This window comes from Balearica regulorum, chromosome 1 (assembly GCF_011004875.1).
Source record: "Balearica regulorum gibbericeps isolate bBalReg1 chromosome 1, bBalReg1.pri, whole genome shotgun sequence".
In the NCBI taxonomy this organism is placed as follows: domain Eukaryota; kingdom Metazoa; phylum Chordata; class Aves; order Gruiformes; family Gruidae; genus Balearica; species Balearica regulorum.
Window position 1 is genome coordinate 38,951,633 of NC_046184.1, and position 17,079 is coordinate 38,968,711.

Below are 17,079 nucleotides of genomic sequence, written 5' to 3' on the forward strand. Positions count from 1 at the left end.
ATACAACTGCAATACACAATAACATCTTTCTACAATGAAGTACGTAAGCACACACTTAATGTGAAGCCATAAGAATACTCTGCTTTAAAATTAAGCAATGTGCTTAAGTGCTTCGTTGTATTTAAGCCAGACTTGAATCAACCAAGATGGCTCACACAACCCAACCATGTTCCACTGCTCACTGTTCTCCCAGAAGTCTGAAATACCATGGACCACGGCCAACCTCCTTTGCCTGCCCTGCAGGTATGGCACTACTGCACTACTAGATGAGTCACCTCAAGGAAATGTAATTTTGGACTTGGCTTCTTGAAACAAAAACTCTTTGCATCAGTTTGTGGACAAATAGTTCTGAACAGAAAAAAAAAAAAAAAAAAATTACTCCCATAGGTATTCCAGCCCTTCTAGTCAAGTCCTGGTCCTGAATGTTGACTAAAATGGGATATTTCCATTGCAATAAAATAGCTATATTTACAAGCTGACCTTGAAGCATGTACAAACTATTCCTCCAAGATGATATCACAGCTTCTCAGCTAGATGCCTCAGACTATACACTGCTAAGGGATAATGAAAATTCTCTTTCAGCCTCAGCTGCTGATGCTGTGTAAATTTAAGATAATACAAATCTCACACTGTTCTTGGCCTTTGCTGGGTTCCCAGAATGACCCTGTTAACACCACGCAGAAAAGCAGAGCGGACAAGAGAGCCACAAATGGAAACAACACAAGAAAAGGAACAACAGCAACGAGCCTGTCCAATTTATTCACAACGGCAAACGTGGAAGGGAAAATATCCTGTGTCTCAAAAGGACAAGCTCAGCCACGCACAAGGCTGGCAGATTACAGTAGGTGCTTCTCCATCTTTTCCCCTGCTCCTTGGCAGGAGGCATTTCTTAAGATTGTTTTGAGGAAGAGTAGAGGGACACTAGTTCCTGCTCTCACAGTGGCTGCGTCTGGGCAGCACACTTTGATGACCTCCTGATGGAGGATAAGGCTGCAGAACTGCATCTTCCTTCTGTCCATGCCATCGCAGCTGCAGACAGTGCCATTATTCACAGCAGGACAAAGTGACTGCAAAATGCCACCATATCAGCTTTTTCATGCTGAATATGTGCTGGCATAAATGACGACGTCAGGTACAAAACAAAGAAACGAGCTTATTTTTTTCTGTTGCTAGAGAAAGCACTGCCTCCGGAAACACTGTAGGAATGGACTTTGAGGATATTCTTACAAATCGTTGAGAGACAAAATCATCTATCATCTTTGTCTTGTGATATGTGAGCAGACGATTGTCTCTCTGTATCTCCTCCTTTCAAATGACATTGCTTCTACAATATATTTGTTCCAGGCTCTCTGAGGCACTGGCTAATAATGCAAAATTTTTAAAAATTGACTAATTGTGGCCTCTACAAGATAACAGAACAAAGCCCTGATCTGGTACCATTATAGCTGAATACAGAGATAAAATTACGCCCTTAAACTGGCAGTACTAGAAAAGTGGTAAAAAAATGAAAAATCATATAGGTCACCTTGACTGTGACAGGCAGGAGATGTTTCTAACATGAGTAATAGGACTCAACATTTCAATGCATGAAAAGACGAAGAAGTTCTGGAAAACTATTTTTGTTTTGGAAATGACATTTCTCTGTATCAGACTGTAGCAGCGTGGGTTGACTTTTGTGATAGAAGTTATTAAAAAATGCCAGTTCTCTCAGTGAGAACTACTGGCATCATTAACCCCCCGAGAGATAATGAAACAACAGGAGGCATTTCTTAAGATTGTTTTGAAATTTAAACATACTCTTTTCGATATATGTTTTTCTTACTGGCATGTAATGATTTAAAAAGTATTATAACTAATTGCAGATGTTTTCTTTTAAGAGCCTCTTCCCACTTGAATAATGCACATGAGATATATGAGATTCTTGGCTGGTATTTTTGCTTCTTTTGATACTTTGTTTTGTATTTGCCACTCATATACATAAATTCACAAATGAGCCACCAATACTTGGCAGTCCTACTCAATTTTATACATATTCATTATGAAGAGAAATTGAACATACCCAGAGGGTTTAAAAATTCTAATGGTGGCTCTGACAAGTTCAAACATACGCTGTCTCGTGTATCTCCTAAACTGAGACTGTACCCTGCTATTATAATACATGGCTACTAATCCTAGAATGATATGTATTGAAACAACTTTCACACCTATGACTCTGGGTTAACTAATTTTAGCACACAAACATGTAGTTAATGAATTATATCAAAGAGCAAAATCATGTTGAAAGACACTAGAGACCAAGTTTCAATAGGTTACGGTCAGAATATTTGCAATTACAATTAATTCTTGTTTCTGTTCAAGTGGTTGTTGACACTCACAAAGCCCTTCAGTGCGGACGTGAAGAGATCGGTCGTTGTCTCTCCTTTGGTACCACCACCCATGTGCAGGACAGCCAGAAAACAGTAAGACCCTGGAGACCCCAGCCTCTTCAGCAGCCCCGTCTCCAGGGTGAAGTGGAAATGATCGTGGCACAAATGAGCTAGGCTCGGTTAACTAAGTTTGGGTAAAACCCTAATGAGGACAAGGAGGTATGTAGCTTTCTCACAGGTTAGCAGACTCATATGTTCTAGGGGTTGGATCTTGACTTCTGTCCTTTTAAAGGTTTCAATTCAAAGCACTCAAAGATTTTGAAGGGAGAAGTGGCAGTTCTGTTGGTGCAAACGGCAAAAGAGTCTTACAGCAGTTTTTCAGTCTGTTACCGTGCTACACCCTTCTTCTCTTTGCAAAAAAAAAAGTAACATGAGGAACCTACACAGACAGGCTCTAATCAGTACTTGAACTTACTCCTCTGACAAGATTTTGTGGATAATAACCACTTACTATGTGTTAAACATACTTCAGTTCACTAAAAAAAAAATCAAAGAACTTTTAAGTTGATCAAACACAGAGCTCCTCAGTCTCAGAAGAGCCTCTAATAAAGACCAGCAAGCATGTACTCCTGCTCAGGAGGACCTGAATGGTACAGGTATTACATGTGAGGTCTAAGACCTGCAGTCAACTAAGGACACCTAGAGAAGGACACCTAGAGAAGACTCTCCTGCAGAACATACGGAAGTCAGGGGATGATTTTAGATTCTTCTGCTGCAAGAATGTGGATGACTGTGTGTATCAAGTCATTACTATTAATTTATTTCTCAAACAGCAAATTTAAAAGAAAAGAATGCATCATATATTAAGAGCCGTTCAGCTCAAGCATATGAGTTAAAGATTAATACAGCCCTGCAGTAAAACGTTCACAGAGTATGAAAAAGATCAAAACATGAGTCAGTTTGTGGCAGCCAACAGAGACACATTTTGACAGGCGGTGGACTATGTTCGTTGTGCAAGTGATGTAGGCTGGCAATGGGCATCATCTGCTCCAAGAGGAGAGTCATTGAGTCACTTTACCTTGGACAATCCCATGGATGAATCAGGTTTTCTCCAATAAATCAGACTCTGCAAAGTCACACTCTATTCCATAGATTCATTCATTCCAATTTAGTTTCTGTTCACCTTGATTCATGGAAGAATAATTATATTTGTATTTTTTCATCTTGCTGTTATTGACAGGGAGGGAGATAGCACATTCTATTTGCCTGAAATGAAGCACTCTTAAGCAAGAATCAATGGAACAACAGCACTGCTTTAAAATGCTATGAAATGAAACAGAATATCCCTTACGTCCGCTTTGACAGTGACTCATATTGCTATTAGCCAATGTACTGACATAGAAATTTCTAAGTTACCAATGTGGTCAAGGCTTTCTTGAAATGTGGGATCCAGAATAAACAAAATCCATAGCACAGCTACCTAATAAGCTTACATAGTGCAAACACTTAAAATAATTTGTGTTTTTACAACTTCTGAAACACAAACACTACTGTTCAATATCCAAGTTCCAATTAAACAAGTGCTTGTAAGTTTACTGGAGACAAAGGGCTCTAGTATAAGCATTGCTGAGATTGTCGTATGAAGAAAGCTGGGTGTGCTGACATAAAGGGAAACATAATTGGCTCTGAAAGAATTACAAATTTAGAGATGTGATAAGGAATGAAAATGCAAATGGTCAAGCAAAAAAACCCAAACAACCTGGACTGATTTTCAGAAGAGCTAATAAGGAAGAAAAAAATCTTTTGTTCTGTAAACTCAGTTCATTTGGCATGAAAATAATACAGTGATAGAAATCTGGCTCATATTTCAAAACAAATTTTATTTGAAAGATTCAATTTTTTCTTTATTTTTGGATGGTTGTGGCATGTATTTGAAAAGTTTTGACCACAGACACTTCAAAAAGCTGTGCAGTGTTTAGCAACCAGAAGGGAGATTTCTTTTAGCTTTCTTTTTTTTTTTTAGCTTTTAATCAAGACTGTTATATTTTTTTCTTCAGGATATTATGTTTCCTGAAACTTAATCTTATGATGAGAGTACTATCTGAGCTCTGTTCTTTTAGAGAGGCAATTTCAGCCCATTGATTCAGTCCATTACTTAACCAGATGCATATATTATTTTCAGCACTGTTTTCCTGATTTTTCTCTTTTTAAAGCTGATGGAATCAGACACCCAAACAGTTTGCTTTGCTTTACTTTGCTTTACAGAAGTGGATTATCTAGGTTAGGAAGGAAAGGTCAGGCAGTTTACAGCTGTAGATATTAGTTATTCTTCTTGGTAAGTGTGTAGAAATCTCTCTTAAATGAGACCAACAGTAACTTCTATTGTCCAGAAATGAAACAGTCTTACGTGAGAATCAGAACAGTAGCTTTCGGAAAGATGCTTTGGGATTCTTACTTAACTTGCATGTGAACAAATTTTCAGCTTTAGGAAGAAAGAAAAACTTAACTAAAACTTTGGCTTATGAGGTGAAAGGCAGCTGATGATTTATTTAGTCCCAAATGTGCCCTACTTTGGAAATTGCTATCATTTGCTATGGAATGTCATCTAACTTTAAAAATAAGGAAAACAGAAAATAAATGGGAACCCCCACCACCACACTTAAGAGAGCATTGTTATGATTAAGATTCTGAAGCCAAGTTTTTAGTTCTACAGTTAACTCATCTTCATCTCTTGGAACATAATATTTTATACAATGCAATACAGTGATAACCTTAATGTCTGGAAACACACATTTACCTATGTGACTGTTCTAGTGTAGGCTATGCTGCTTTTTGCAATTTGTTTGCTTAAAGATTTTCATACTGTTCCTTTTTGTTTCTTTCATATTTAAATCTACATCACTTATTTGACACCATCTGTGGTTTGTTAATAGAATCAGTCAATAAATTTGTAAAGTCTTTCCAGGCATCTTTTTACAAATTCAAAGTTCAGATGTACAAAGTCAGTCACATATCTAAGTGATAAACCACAACTGTAAGGTTCTCTGGCTCAAATATCTGCTTGCAGCGGCGAGCAGCTTTTGACTTAGAACAGCAATTTTCCTTTTATTTCCCCAAAACCAGCTGTAAAATACGATAACCAGCTTTAAACTTGTCATCCTAAAGGATTCCCTTTAAGCTGAGTAAAGCTGTGTGGTGTGGCTCTTTCCATGCTGATAGATGAAGATGCAGCACATTCCCGATGTCCTCTGCCGATCAGTGGGCTCACAGCTCCCGTGTGAAGTGAAAGGGCAAATTGGTGAGGGTTCAACTTCTAGTGCTGTGGATGCATCTCTAAATGAACTCTCCTCATCTCTCTTCTTCGGCATTTGGGGAATATATTTGCAAGTGTAAAGCAAGATAAATCCTTTCAGGTTCCACCATTTAATTAAGCTTTCAGCTATCTTTCTGAATGAACCAGGAGCATCGAATATGTGTGTCTACAGGGAACAGATCAGGAGTACCACTCCATCTGTGAAGTTGTTTGCTATCAGCTGGAAAAAATCTTTCTCAATTAGCCTCTCTCTGTGTCTAACTTCCTCTGGAACATCGTGTCTACTATAGCTGAATCCCAATTGTAATAAATGTACTTGAACAAAAAATACTTTGACTTCCTCCATGATGGCTGGTGTTTCTGGTAGTAACAGGAAATCAGGTTTAAGCAGTGGCAGGCTAAGCTGGCTGAGGTATAGAAACCAGCATGGGAAGGATGATGTTAAATTATTTTACAGTAATTTAAAAAATGTTCAAGGATGTATAGCAGATCAGAACAGAATTTTTTTGTATAACTGATTTTTTTTTTCCTCTCATACACTCTCTTATTATAAGTAAATGTATGTAGGATTCCCAAAGTGGGAAATAGCTTGGTTTCGTGTCTAATTGGAAACAGTAAGGATTTAAAAAGTTAAATCCCAAGTTGAGTGGATCTGCTTACAGGGACCACTGGCAATGCTTTACTCCACAACAACAATCCACATAAAGACCTTACATACCATAGAGAATTTTCTATCGTCTGGTTGGTCTAATATGCTTATCCAGTGGAATGCATCATGGTAACCACATGGGCAGAACATTTTTGGAATAGATAATTTTTCACAACCCCATAACCACCTGATCCCCATTTAGTACCAAAGTCATGAATGTAAATAAAGACCAGGTTAGAACGGTCTCTCCCTGCAGTATTAGAGAACTGATAATGTGACACTGACATCTCAGAAACAAATTGTTCCTAGGAACTGTAAGATGCTCAAATGTCATGGTCACCAAAATGATTTAGAATAGCGCTAACATTCACACAGTAAAATATGAATCAATGTGCCAAATGTCAAACATTTGTACTTGAAGTTTTTATGTCTCAGTACTTCAAAGAGGAGCCACACAGTTTTTCTGTGTGGTATAATATCATCACAATTCAGACATCATAAACCATTTTCAGCTGTCACCACCAAGTCAAGACTGAGACTATCTTCATCTGTATTGTTCCAGCTGGCTTCCTTGAATATCCAACGCAAGCATTCAAGCAAAATGAAGTAAAGAATTTCCTTCTGTAAAGGTAACCTCTAAATTAAGTATTCCCAAATGAAAGGAGTGAGTGGCCTATTTAGAAATCAGTGAGCATCAGGCCAGGTCTCTTTCTCAGTACATCCTCTCACTGCAGTTCTCCTACCCATACCGATGTTTCCCTATTTCGCCATGGGACATCTGCCCCCCCCCTGACTACTCCCATCTTCCTTACTCCATCCCTACATCACATCGCACCGCAACGCCACTAGTCCAGCACCACGCTGCCCACCTCCTTCTTTACCTGTCCATCGTCTTGCTGCACAGTGCTAACCTACCACTGAACTGCTCTGGGGAATGAGGCCAGTACATATTAAGCTCTCTTTCCAACACAGCAGCCAGACAACTACAGCACGGGTATCTCCCAAAATAGTTGCTTGTACACTGTGGCTGGGTGACAGGCATGTTGGTGACACACATGATTTTTCTCCACCAACGGAGTAAAGAGCTCATGCCTTCCATCAGCTGCTGTGCAAGGCTGCCTGCAAGCTGCATCTAGTAAATGTCTATTTTGAAGACATTTTCTTTTTAGTTCAAGTCTTTTTTTTTAATATACATAGTGGGATCAAAAAAGCATTTCCTAAGGAGTTTTGCTGTACACACATGTAACTGAGAAGGATAAAGGCTATTTAACCTTCTTGTATTTTAATATAAACCTGAAGGAAGATGTAACATGTGGAAATATTTCCCCAGTTCTCTTACTGCTCTGTATCATCTACCCATGCATAGACAGATCATGAGTTAGGCCCAGAAAAGTAATGAGATTGACAGGAACAATCATGAGGTATGCGGGGAAAAAATTCTCTAAAAGGTGCCCTTCCGCTTCCAAGACCTCTGAAAGCACATCACACTTTCAAGCTGCTTTCTGCAAACCATGACCGATGGAAGCATGCTTTTATTTACCAAGAAAATTAATTTTCACATTACTATTTTTGGCTCCCATCAGACATTTTCAGAGCATACTCAGCTATGACGGTGTATCAGGTTTGCATAGCAAGGTTTTGGTAGCTGGAGGGCTACAGGGGTGGCTTCTGTGAGAAGCTGCTGGAAGCTTCCCCTATGTCTGACAAAGCCAATGCCAGCGGGCTCCAAGACAACTCACTGCTGGCCAAGGCCGAGCCCATCAGCCATGGTGGCAGCGCCTCTGGGATAACACAGTTAAGAAGGGAAAAAAGCTGTTGCGCAATAGCAGCCAGAAGAGAGAAGTGAGAAGATGTGAGAGAAACAACTCTGCAGACACGAAGGCCAGTGAAGAAGGAGGGGGAGGAGGTGCTCCAGGTGCTGGAGCAGAAAAGGAGCAGGGGAAGAGTGTGAGGAGCCCTTCCCCTGAGGAGGAAGGAGCGGCAGAGACAATGGCTGATGAACTGACCGCAATCCCCATTCCCCGTCCCCCTGTGCCGCTGCGGGGGAGGAGGGAGAGAGAGATCGGGAGTGAAGTTAGGCCTGGGAAGAAGGGAGGGGTGGGGGGAGGTGTTTTAAGATTTCGTTTTATTTCTCATTATCCTACTATGATTTGACTGGCAATAAATTAAATTAATTTCCCTGAGTCAAGTCTGTTTTGCCTGTGACGGTAATTGTGAGTGATCTTTCCTTGTCCTTATCTTGACCGACAAGCCTTTTGATATATTTTCTCTCCCTTGTCCAGCTGAGGAAGGCAGTGATAGAGCGGCTTTGGTGGGCACCTGGCCTCCAGCCTGGGTCAACCCACCACAGACAGGAGCCATTGCACACATATGAGAGGGCCTGGAACAGAAGCTGCAGGCTCTGTAACACTGGGATATATAATCATAGAATCATTTAGGTTGGAAAAGACCCTTAAGATTGAGTCTGTTAACCTAGCATTGCCAAGTCCACCACTAAACTATGTCCCTAAGCACCACATCTACACGTCTTTTAAACACCTCCAGGGATGGTGACACCATCACTTCCCTGGGCAGCCTGTTCCAGTGCTTGACAACCCTTTCCGTGAAGAAATTTCTCCCAATACCCAATCTAAACCTCCCCTGGCACAACTTGAGGCCATTTTCTCTTGTCCTATCTCATTACTTGGGAGAAGAGACCAACACTCATCTGGCTACAACCTCCTTTCAAGTAGTTGTGGAGAGCGATAAGGTCTCCCCTCAGCCTCCTCTTCTCCAGGCTAAACAACCCCAGTTCCCTCAGCCGCTCCTAAGACTTGTGCTCGAGACCCTTCACCAGCTTCATTGCTCTTCTTTGGACACGCTCCAACACCTCAATGTCCTTCTTGTAATGAGGGGCCCAAAACTGAACACAGTGCTTGAGGTGCGGCCTCACCGGAGCCAAGTACAGGGGGACGATCACTTCCCTGGTCCTGCTGGCCACAGTGTTTCTGATACAAGCCAGGATGCCGTTGGCCTTCTTGGCCACTTGGGCACACTGCTGGCTCATATTCAGCCAGCTGTATGTCATGGGTTTGTAACAGCCATGGTGCAAAAAACACCGTTATCTGGTGCCCCGCACAGGGCACTCACAGGCACTCAGAGGGCTGGTGAGCCCTTTTGATGGGGACAGTGTCTAGTTTGGAGAAGTTTATTTACAACTCCCTTTCAGGCCACCCTCCCTCAAGGTGAGGCGAGCCGAGCCCAGCCCTCCCCTCATGGACACCAACTGCCACCACATCCCGTTGCGCTGCGCTGCTCTCCAGCCCGGCACCAAAACGAGGCTCCACATCCCAGCGGGCAACGCGCCGCGGAGGCCTTGCCGTCCTCTGAACTACAACTCCCGACGTGCATCGCCAATAGACTCAGGTGCGACGCGGGCGCGATGCACGCTGGGAAGCGTAGTCCTCGTCAGCCTTTCCGCCTTCTGCCGCTACCGCCACCCCCCCTCCCGCCACTCTCCAACGGCGGCCTAAACTTCCCGCGCACGCTCTGAGCCACGTACGCTCTGGCGTCACATGGCCGCGGACACCTCCCGCCCTCTCGCAGAACCAATCAGGGGCGTCGGTAGCGCGAGGGGGCCCCTTTCGACCTTTGACCCCGCGCTAAGCGCGAGCGGCTGCCCGCCCGCCTCCCCGCCCCTCCCGCCGTGTCAGCCACAGCCGCAAGAGGCGGCGGAGCGCCCGCCTCCCCCCGCCGCCCTCGCCTCCGCCGCCGGCTTCGGCTTCGGCCCCGGCCCCGGTCCCGGCTCGCCCCGCCCCGCCGAGGGCCGTCCCCAGCAGCAGGCGAAGTGGAGCCGGCGAGGCCGGGAAGACGCCGCCTCCTCCTTCTCTCCTCTTCCTCCCCCCCGGGCCGGGTCCGTCAACATGGCGAGCGCCTCGTACCACATCTCCAACCTGCTGGAGAAAATGACATCCAGCGATAAGGACTTCAGGTGGGAGCCGCCGCCGCCGCCGTCCCCCTTCGCGCCCTCTTCCGCCGCCCGCCCAGCCCCCGTCCCGCCGGCCCCGCGCCTGCAGGCCCCACGCCGCCCTGCCCCCCACGGCCGCCTCCGCGCCGGCCCCGGGCCTGGCGCCGCGGCTGTCAGGGCGGCGGCAGGTGCCGGGCGGTGGGGAGGCCTGCGGGGCCGAGCAGGGCCTGGTGCAGCGAGCCCGGGCTGTGCCCGTCTCGGCGCCGCTCGGGGTAGGAGAGGCCGCCATCCCCCCCCCTCCCCCCGGGCCGCTCCTGCGGGGCTGGGCGTGAATCTGCAGCTACCCCGGCAAGAAAGTTCCCGGGAGGGGAGCGCCTCTTCTCGCTGCCCGTGAAGGGCGGGACGGGGCACGGCCTCCACGCGTGGTGGGCAGAGATCCCAGGCCGCCGGGAGGAGCTAAGCGGTCTTCAGGTTTGCTGACCTGCGTGGGGCGGGCTAGGCGAGGGAGGAGGTCGGTGGTTCAGTTTCCGTCCTCGCAGATGCTCAAAGGCCGAATGGACGAAGCTCTGAACAACCTGCTGTAGCTGACCTTGCTTTGAGCCAGGGAGGTGGGCGAGATGACGTCCTCGGGTGCCTTCCCAACCTGAAAAAATAATATGGATCCTGTGATTTTGCGAATAGGAGCAGGGAGGGCCACCCAGCACGGTGGGCTCGACCGTCCTAAGCTCACAATGCTTCCTGGATGCTGCATGTTGTAGGCAGAGTAGTTTTGTACTCCTCGTGTAATTTGGTACTGCCTCTAAAAGCCTGTGTGTCCAGAGAGAGAAGTCCAGTTAAGCCTTATGGGGACAGGGCTGGTGTATGAGCTTAAGATCTGTCACAAGAGCACTACTTTTTATTGGATCATTGGCTTGCTTTGTAATAAATGTCATCACAGATAAAATGCAAACATTTGAGTATCAGAAAATGAAATGGTGTAAGTAAGCTATTAAAAAACAGCAGAGGTGATACATTTACACAGTTGTTCTAGCAAAGCATTAGGTTAAAAGTAATTACGTTTCTTTGTATGGCATGCAACCAGAAATTCACATTTGAAGCCTTTATTTGTCAGAGAGGGTACATGAATACAGACAGGGAAAAGGCATAAAATACATTTGGGTTTTGTTGCTTTGCTGCAGCATTACAGTGCTTAGTTTATAGTTAACACTTTGACATCCAAACAAGTCTCTTGTAAATATATTAAAATCTAAAGGAAACCAGAGGTGATGATTAAATAACCATACAGTTGGATTTTGAATAATCTTGTTTGCTCTTCACAAACTGTTGTAGTACTGGACACAGATGTGATAAACTTTGTTTTTTTCATGTCGATTTCTTTCAGATTTTAGTAGCATGATATTACCTGGAGAACTTAGGCTAGAAATTTTGGAAGTAAAAAAAAAAAAAAAAATTAATCTAAAAAGACACAGTCCAGAATTCCCTGATTTATTTAAAATGTACTAAAAATAGATTCAAACATTTTTTTCCTCTGAATGTCACTGAAGATGTTTTTCTTACTTTTATTATGCCAATTTGTTTCTGTGATTGAGTTTTCCATTTTGTGCTTATGGGGAGGATAACTTACAAAAAATTCTAATAGATTTGTGACTAAATACTGATTTTGATGAGTTTAAAACTTTCTGCATAAAAGGGGTAGGTCACATCTGTCAAATGCAGTTGTAGCAAGCACTTTTTTTTCCCCAGATACATGTGGTTAAAACTTGTTTTGTAGTTGCTTTAGGAGAACATGCTTCAGAAATTACCTGTTCTAGGAGCCTTGAACAACTTTGGAATTCTTGAATATTAAAATAGCATAGATTAAAATCTGACTTTACAAACCATAAAAATGAGTGATGATAGACCTTTACAAACTGGCTGTTACGCAATAATACATTTTATGAAACCTTATGTGTATCGTGTATTTGCATAATGGATAAAATAGTATTTAGTACTAGTAATTGTGAGTGCATTTATTCTTAGATCATGTATATTTAAAGAGGGACAGTGTAGTTAACTTGTTGATATCAGGGAACTGAGTATAAACCACAGTTCAAGTAACCACTTTACTGTAAAATATAATCCTCCGGTTTTTGGATAAACTGATTGTCTGATGCAAATGTTTCTGGCATTTATTGTCCAGAAGCTCAGAGTTCAATTCTAAAATGGGCAGAAATGTAAGGTGAGAGTTTACTGTGGGGCTGTGGGAGAAGTAGTGTCCTCACTGGAGGGGGAGCATGACTACTCTGAGTACAAGGTATGAGGAGCTGCTGACGTGCTGCTGCTTTGCACCAGGTAAAGTTTGATGCACCTGAGCAGGAAGCAGTTGTGTCTAAAGGCCACATCTAAACTGCTCAAATCATGTTTCTAAATACCATCAACTTTACACTGCAGTTGCCGGGCCTCCCCACACCATTGTGGGGTTTGGGTTGGGATTTTTTTTTTTAACGGAGGCATCTGCTAGGAGGACTTCTCAGTTGTAGTTGAGTGCAGAAGCTGCTGATGCACTGAGGATGTGCAAGCTCTGCTTAGTTTAGGAACTTGTCACAAGTAGCTGCTGAGTGCATGTGAACTCATAAAGCTAGGAAATGGGAGCTATTGACCAAGGAAGCGAGGGGAGGCTGTTAAGAAGGTTTAAGAGAAGGAGGTGAGTATGGCAGTAACACGGAGACAGTTTTTGAATGTTCTAATACTCTGTTACTTCGTGTATATCCTTATTCCCATCCTATCTGTCCATTACCTTTACTTTGGTAAGTAGCTTTTTTCCTTGCTGTGCCTAAAAGCTGGTGCCACTCGCATTCATCATCTGTTTATGCGCACATCTGGTTCCTGTCAGATTACAGGCTTGCTTCAGTGCTACTGTTGGAGTGAATGAAAAATGAGTGAGGTCTTATCTTAGAAACACCTTGAGACTGTTAGAGTGGAATTACTATATTAAAAGACAGGACAAGTTGAGGTCCATGGTGCAAGGGCAGGCACCTGGCATTCATGATGCATATTAAGATTATGCAGAGTCTTGGCTTTCATTTTCAGTAAAAAAAGTATCTAGCATGTCAGGCTGTAGAGATAACCTTCCAAGTATGACCTGAGCTCAAGTGATGTCTGCGTGAGGCTGATGTCCCTGAAGTCCAAATGTCAACCTTAGCTGTTTAATTACAAACGGTTTTGGTCTGGGACTTGGGATGGGGGTTGGGATTGGTACTGAAGCCCATGGGATTCGTAATTGAGCAGTGCATCTGTATTAGCTCTTCTGAGAAGAGAGGATGCTTACAAAAGAAGAGCAGATTGGAAAACAGACTTCAGAAGGAAAAGAAACAAAAGGCATAAAAGCAATATTTTTGGAATGTCATTTCTCAATATGTTCTTGTATTGGTGGATATGACAGTGTTATTGAATAGTGAATTAATTGATATGAAAGATGATTTTATTTGCTTGATCTCTTGAGAATTAATTTTGGTCTTTAATGTGACACCCCAGATTGAGGGCTGGATAAATGTGATCAAGCCTTGTCTGGCCTATAAACAAACTAGTCTGTACAGGGCAAGAAAATGAAAAACATGTAAAATGTAGCTTTGCTTTTATTTCTCCCTTTGTTGATGTTTGACTTCAGTGAATTTTATGGGAGAATATTTAAAAACAACTTTTAAGCAAGGGGAAAAATACATAGTTTTTCAAACAAACTCAGGACAGAGATTATTTTTTTTAACAAACTTAAAAAAAAAAAGCCTGTTTTTTCACATCATCATGGCTAATGAAAGGGCTAGTTAAAATCCAGGAATGTGTCAGTTTTAATTTGTGGAGATCATTTGGAATATAATATAAACAATGGAAGAAAAATATTTAGCTGTTCTCATCAGGGAAGGATGATGACCTAACTAAAAGTTATTGTCATTTTTAAATACAATTTTTCTCCTCTTTATTCTATAATGAAAATAAATGCTACTTGCATCACAAAACAGGTAACAGTAATCCAATGTTAAATGTGATTTATTTGATAACAAATGGTGGAAACTGAGAATCTTGAATCCTGAGCGCTGTGAATAACTCCTATCCTTTTAGCAATAATTATCTGACTATCTTTTGCCAGGTTTATGGCTACTAATGACTTGATGACAGAACTACAGAAAGATTCTATCAAGCTGGATGATGACAGTGAAAGAAAGGTGGTGAAGATGATTTTGAAATTACTGGAGGATAAAAATGGTGAGGTGCAAAACTTAGCTGTCAAATGGTAGGTATTCTTTTTCTATGGTGTAAAGAATTGTTTGATGACCGAACAACATAAAGCACTTTTTCAAAACTTAAAGGAGCACTGCTATGCAGAATAATTGTGAAATTGATGCCCAGAAAGGAACCCTTGTATTTGTAGGCTACCTGCCTTAATTGTAGTTTCTTACAGAGCTATCTTTTGTTGACATTGTGGATTAACATTTGGGGTTTCACATGACAAATAGTGCCTGCAGTCCTTGCTGAAACTATGTGAATGACATGCTTGTTCTTCGGTGATAATTCTTGATTGCTAAATAGATTTAAAAAGATTATAACTCATTGGTAGTTGCTACATTGATATTTGACTGTGAGAAGGTAGATGATGTGTAGGGGAAGAACTGTAGTATTAGAGTAGTTTTCAAGCAGAAATAAAAACATGAAAAGGTAAACATATGGTCTTGGTTATTAAATACGGAACTTATCTCTTCACTACCATTCAAAATACTGCATTAATGGTTTTATGTGCTTTACAGGAACTGTAAATGTTTTACGGGGTCAAGATGCAGTTACTTATGTTTCAGAAACTTCGTGTTGCTTCAGTGCCCTCTCTTCTTCTATTTAACTTTACATGTGGTGCGGCTTTTCCAGAGCATCCTTTGAAGAGGTGTTTCTGTTCTTGGCTCTTCTGACTCTTTTTCTGCCCTTTAAGGAGGGCCTCTCTGTTAAGAAGCTTCTAGTGTTACTGAGACTGTTTCTTGTTCATTAGCTCAGTGTTGTGGGGTTTTTTTAATATTCCATCTGTGCTATTTATATTCTGTGAGATGTGGATTGAAGTAAATGTGCTCCAGAAGAGCTTGGGGCAGCTTTGAAGAAGAGTTTCACATTGTGACTAGCTGAGTTAGTTTGTTTCAGCTTGTTATCCTTTACAGTTTGCAGTATCAGACTAGCAAAGCAGAAAATTAAAGCCTGTGCATACATCTGCTTATGTACCTAGAAGCAGCGCTTGCTTCAGAAATATTTTAAGTGATGGCAACCAAAACCTCGCACAGAGAAACTAGTGTAGGAATAGCAAGTTTCAAGCCAAAGTTTAATATTAGCAGTATAGTAATATAATTGTTGCTACTTTTTCACTACTCTCAGCAAGGCTGCAGTGTTGTCAAAATCTGTCCTTCCCTTCTCTCTCTCTCTTTTTTTTTTTAATTTTTTTTTACAAACACCACAAAATGCCATGTTTCTTTTCAATTCGAACTCCTGAAATGTCAAAGATCCTTGTGGTACAGCTTAATTTCTATGACTTTGAAACAGATTGCTTGTACTCAGAAGAGTAGAGTATTATGAAACTTGGCTTAGGCTTAGTGTCAGTCTTTGTGTGAAATAACATTTTATGGAAAAGTTAGGTTGCACCATACATGCAGTACTCATCTTTATGGTATATCCTAAACTTATCCTGAAGTTTAGATTAATGCACATAGACACAGCTTATATATCACAGTCTGTAATGACAATGTTAGAATTTTGGACCTAAAATGCAAGCAAAGTTTATTAAAACATTAAAGAAAGATTGCAAAGGGAAGAGAATGAGAAAATAGATGGCTGCCTGTGTATGTGCATATGTGCACGTGTGCTGTTCTTATTAACCATTCTTCTATTTTTAAAGTTTAGTTTGACATACTGATAAAATTATTGGGTTTAGTTAAAATGAGAGCATCTATTTAAAGTTTGGAGTATTTTTGATAAATCCAAATAATGTTGTTATTTGAATAAGAATAGTTTTAAATTTACTGTAATGCAACAAGAAACACAATGGAAAGGTTTTCAGGTAAATTGTGAACATTCATCTAGAATGTGTACATTCTTGAATGTATCATTTTTTTTTTTGGCATCCCAATCACTTGCAGATATGCTTTGAGGACAGAAAAACCTACCCTAAAAGTCTTCTCTTCTTAAAGCAGCTTATGCTCACAGTATTGTTCCATGACAGTTTTAAGCAAGTCTAAGTTAATGCTGCTCTGCTGTTCTCGTCCTGTTCTTGTCCTCCTTGTCCCTTTTATTGCACTGTTGCTTATCTGATTTTGTTGTAGACTGGTTTGGGGACTTAGTTTTCTTCTGGCTTAGCACTCTCCTGCAGTCAGATGAGCATTGGTAGAAACAGCAGTAGGGGTGAAGGATGGGAGAGGTGGAGCACTATTAAACTTTAATTTTTCTAAAAGACAATTCCCATCTACTACAACACTGGTTGTAAACCTGATTCGTTAGGAAGTTAAATTCAGCCAACATATTTTTCTTGACTTTTTGGGGTTTTTTTATATTCTGTGTTGTCATTCTTGTGTATTTCTTTTACGGATTTACCAGCACTTTCAGTGGAGGAAAGCATAATCTGTGTTTAGATCTGCATTAATGTAAATGCTCTGGTGAACTTTAGAGACTATCAGCAGGAGCTTTCATCAGACTGATACTTGATGACCCCATTTAATTATAGATTCGTTCTCTCAAAGAAAAAGGATTTAAAACAACCCTGTGTACCTTTGAATCTGTATTTGAGACAGATTTTTCCTTGAGG

At 41.8% G+C, this 17,079-nt stretch overlaps 1 protein-coding gene across 1 annotated transcript in view; it reads left to right on the forward strand.

Moving 5' to 3' along the window:
- Window positions 1–9,973: 9,973 nt before the first annotated feature.
- The window catches only part of CAND1 (cullin associated and neddylation dissociated 1), a 31,577-nt gene continuing 24,471 nt past the window's right edge, over window positions 9,974–17,079 (forward strand). The window contains exons 1-2 of the mRNA XM_075746029.1: window positions 9,974–10,298; window positions 14,398–14,541. Of these exons, the coding sequence (XP_075602144.1) occupies window positions 10,231–10,298; window positions 14,398–14,541 (212 nt within the window). The 5' untranslated portion in view covers window positions 9,974–10,230. The remainder of the gene's footprint in view (window positions 10,299–14,397; window positions 14,542–17,079) is intronic.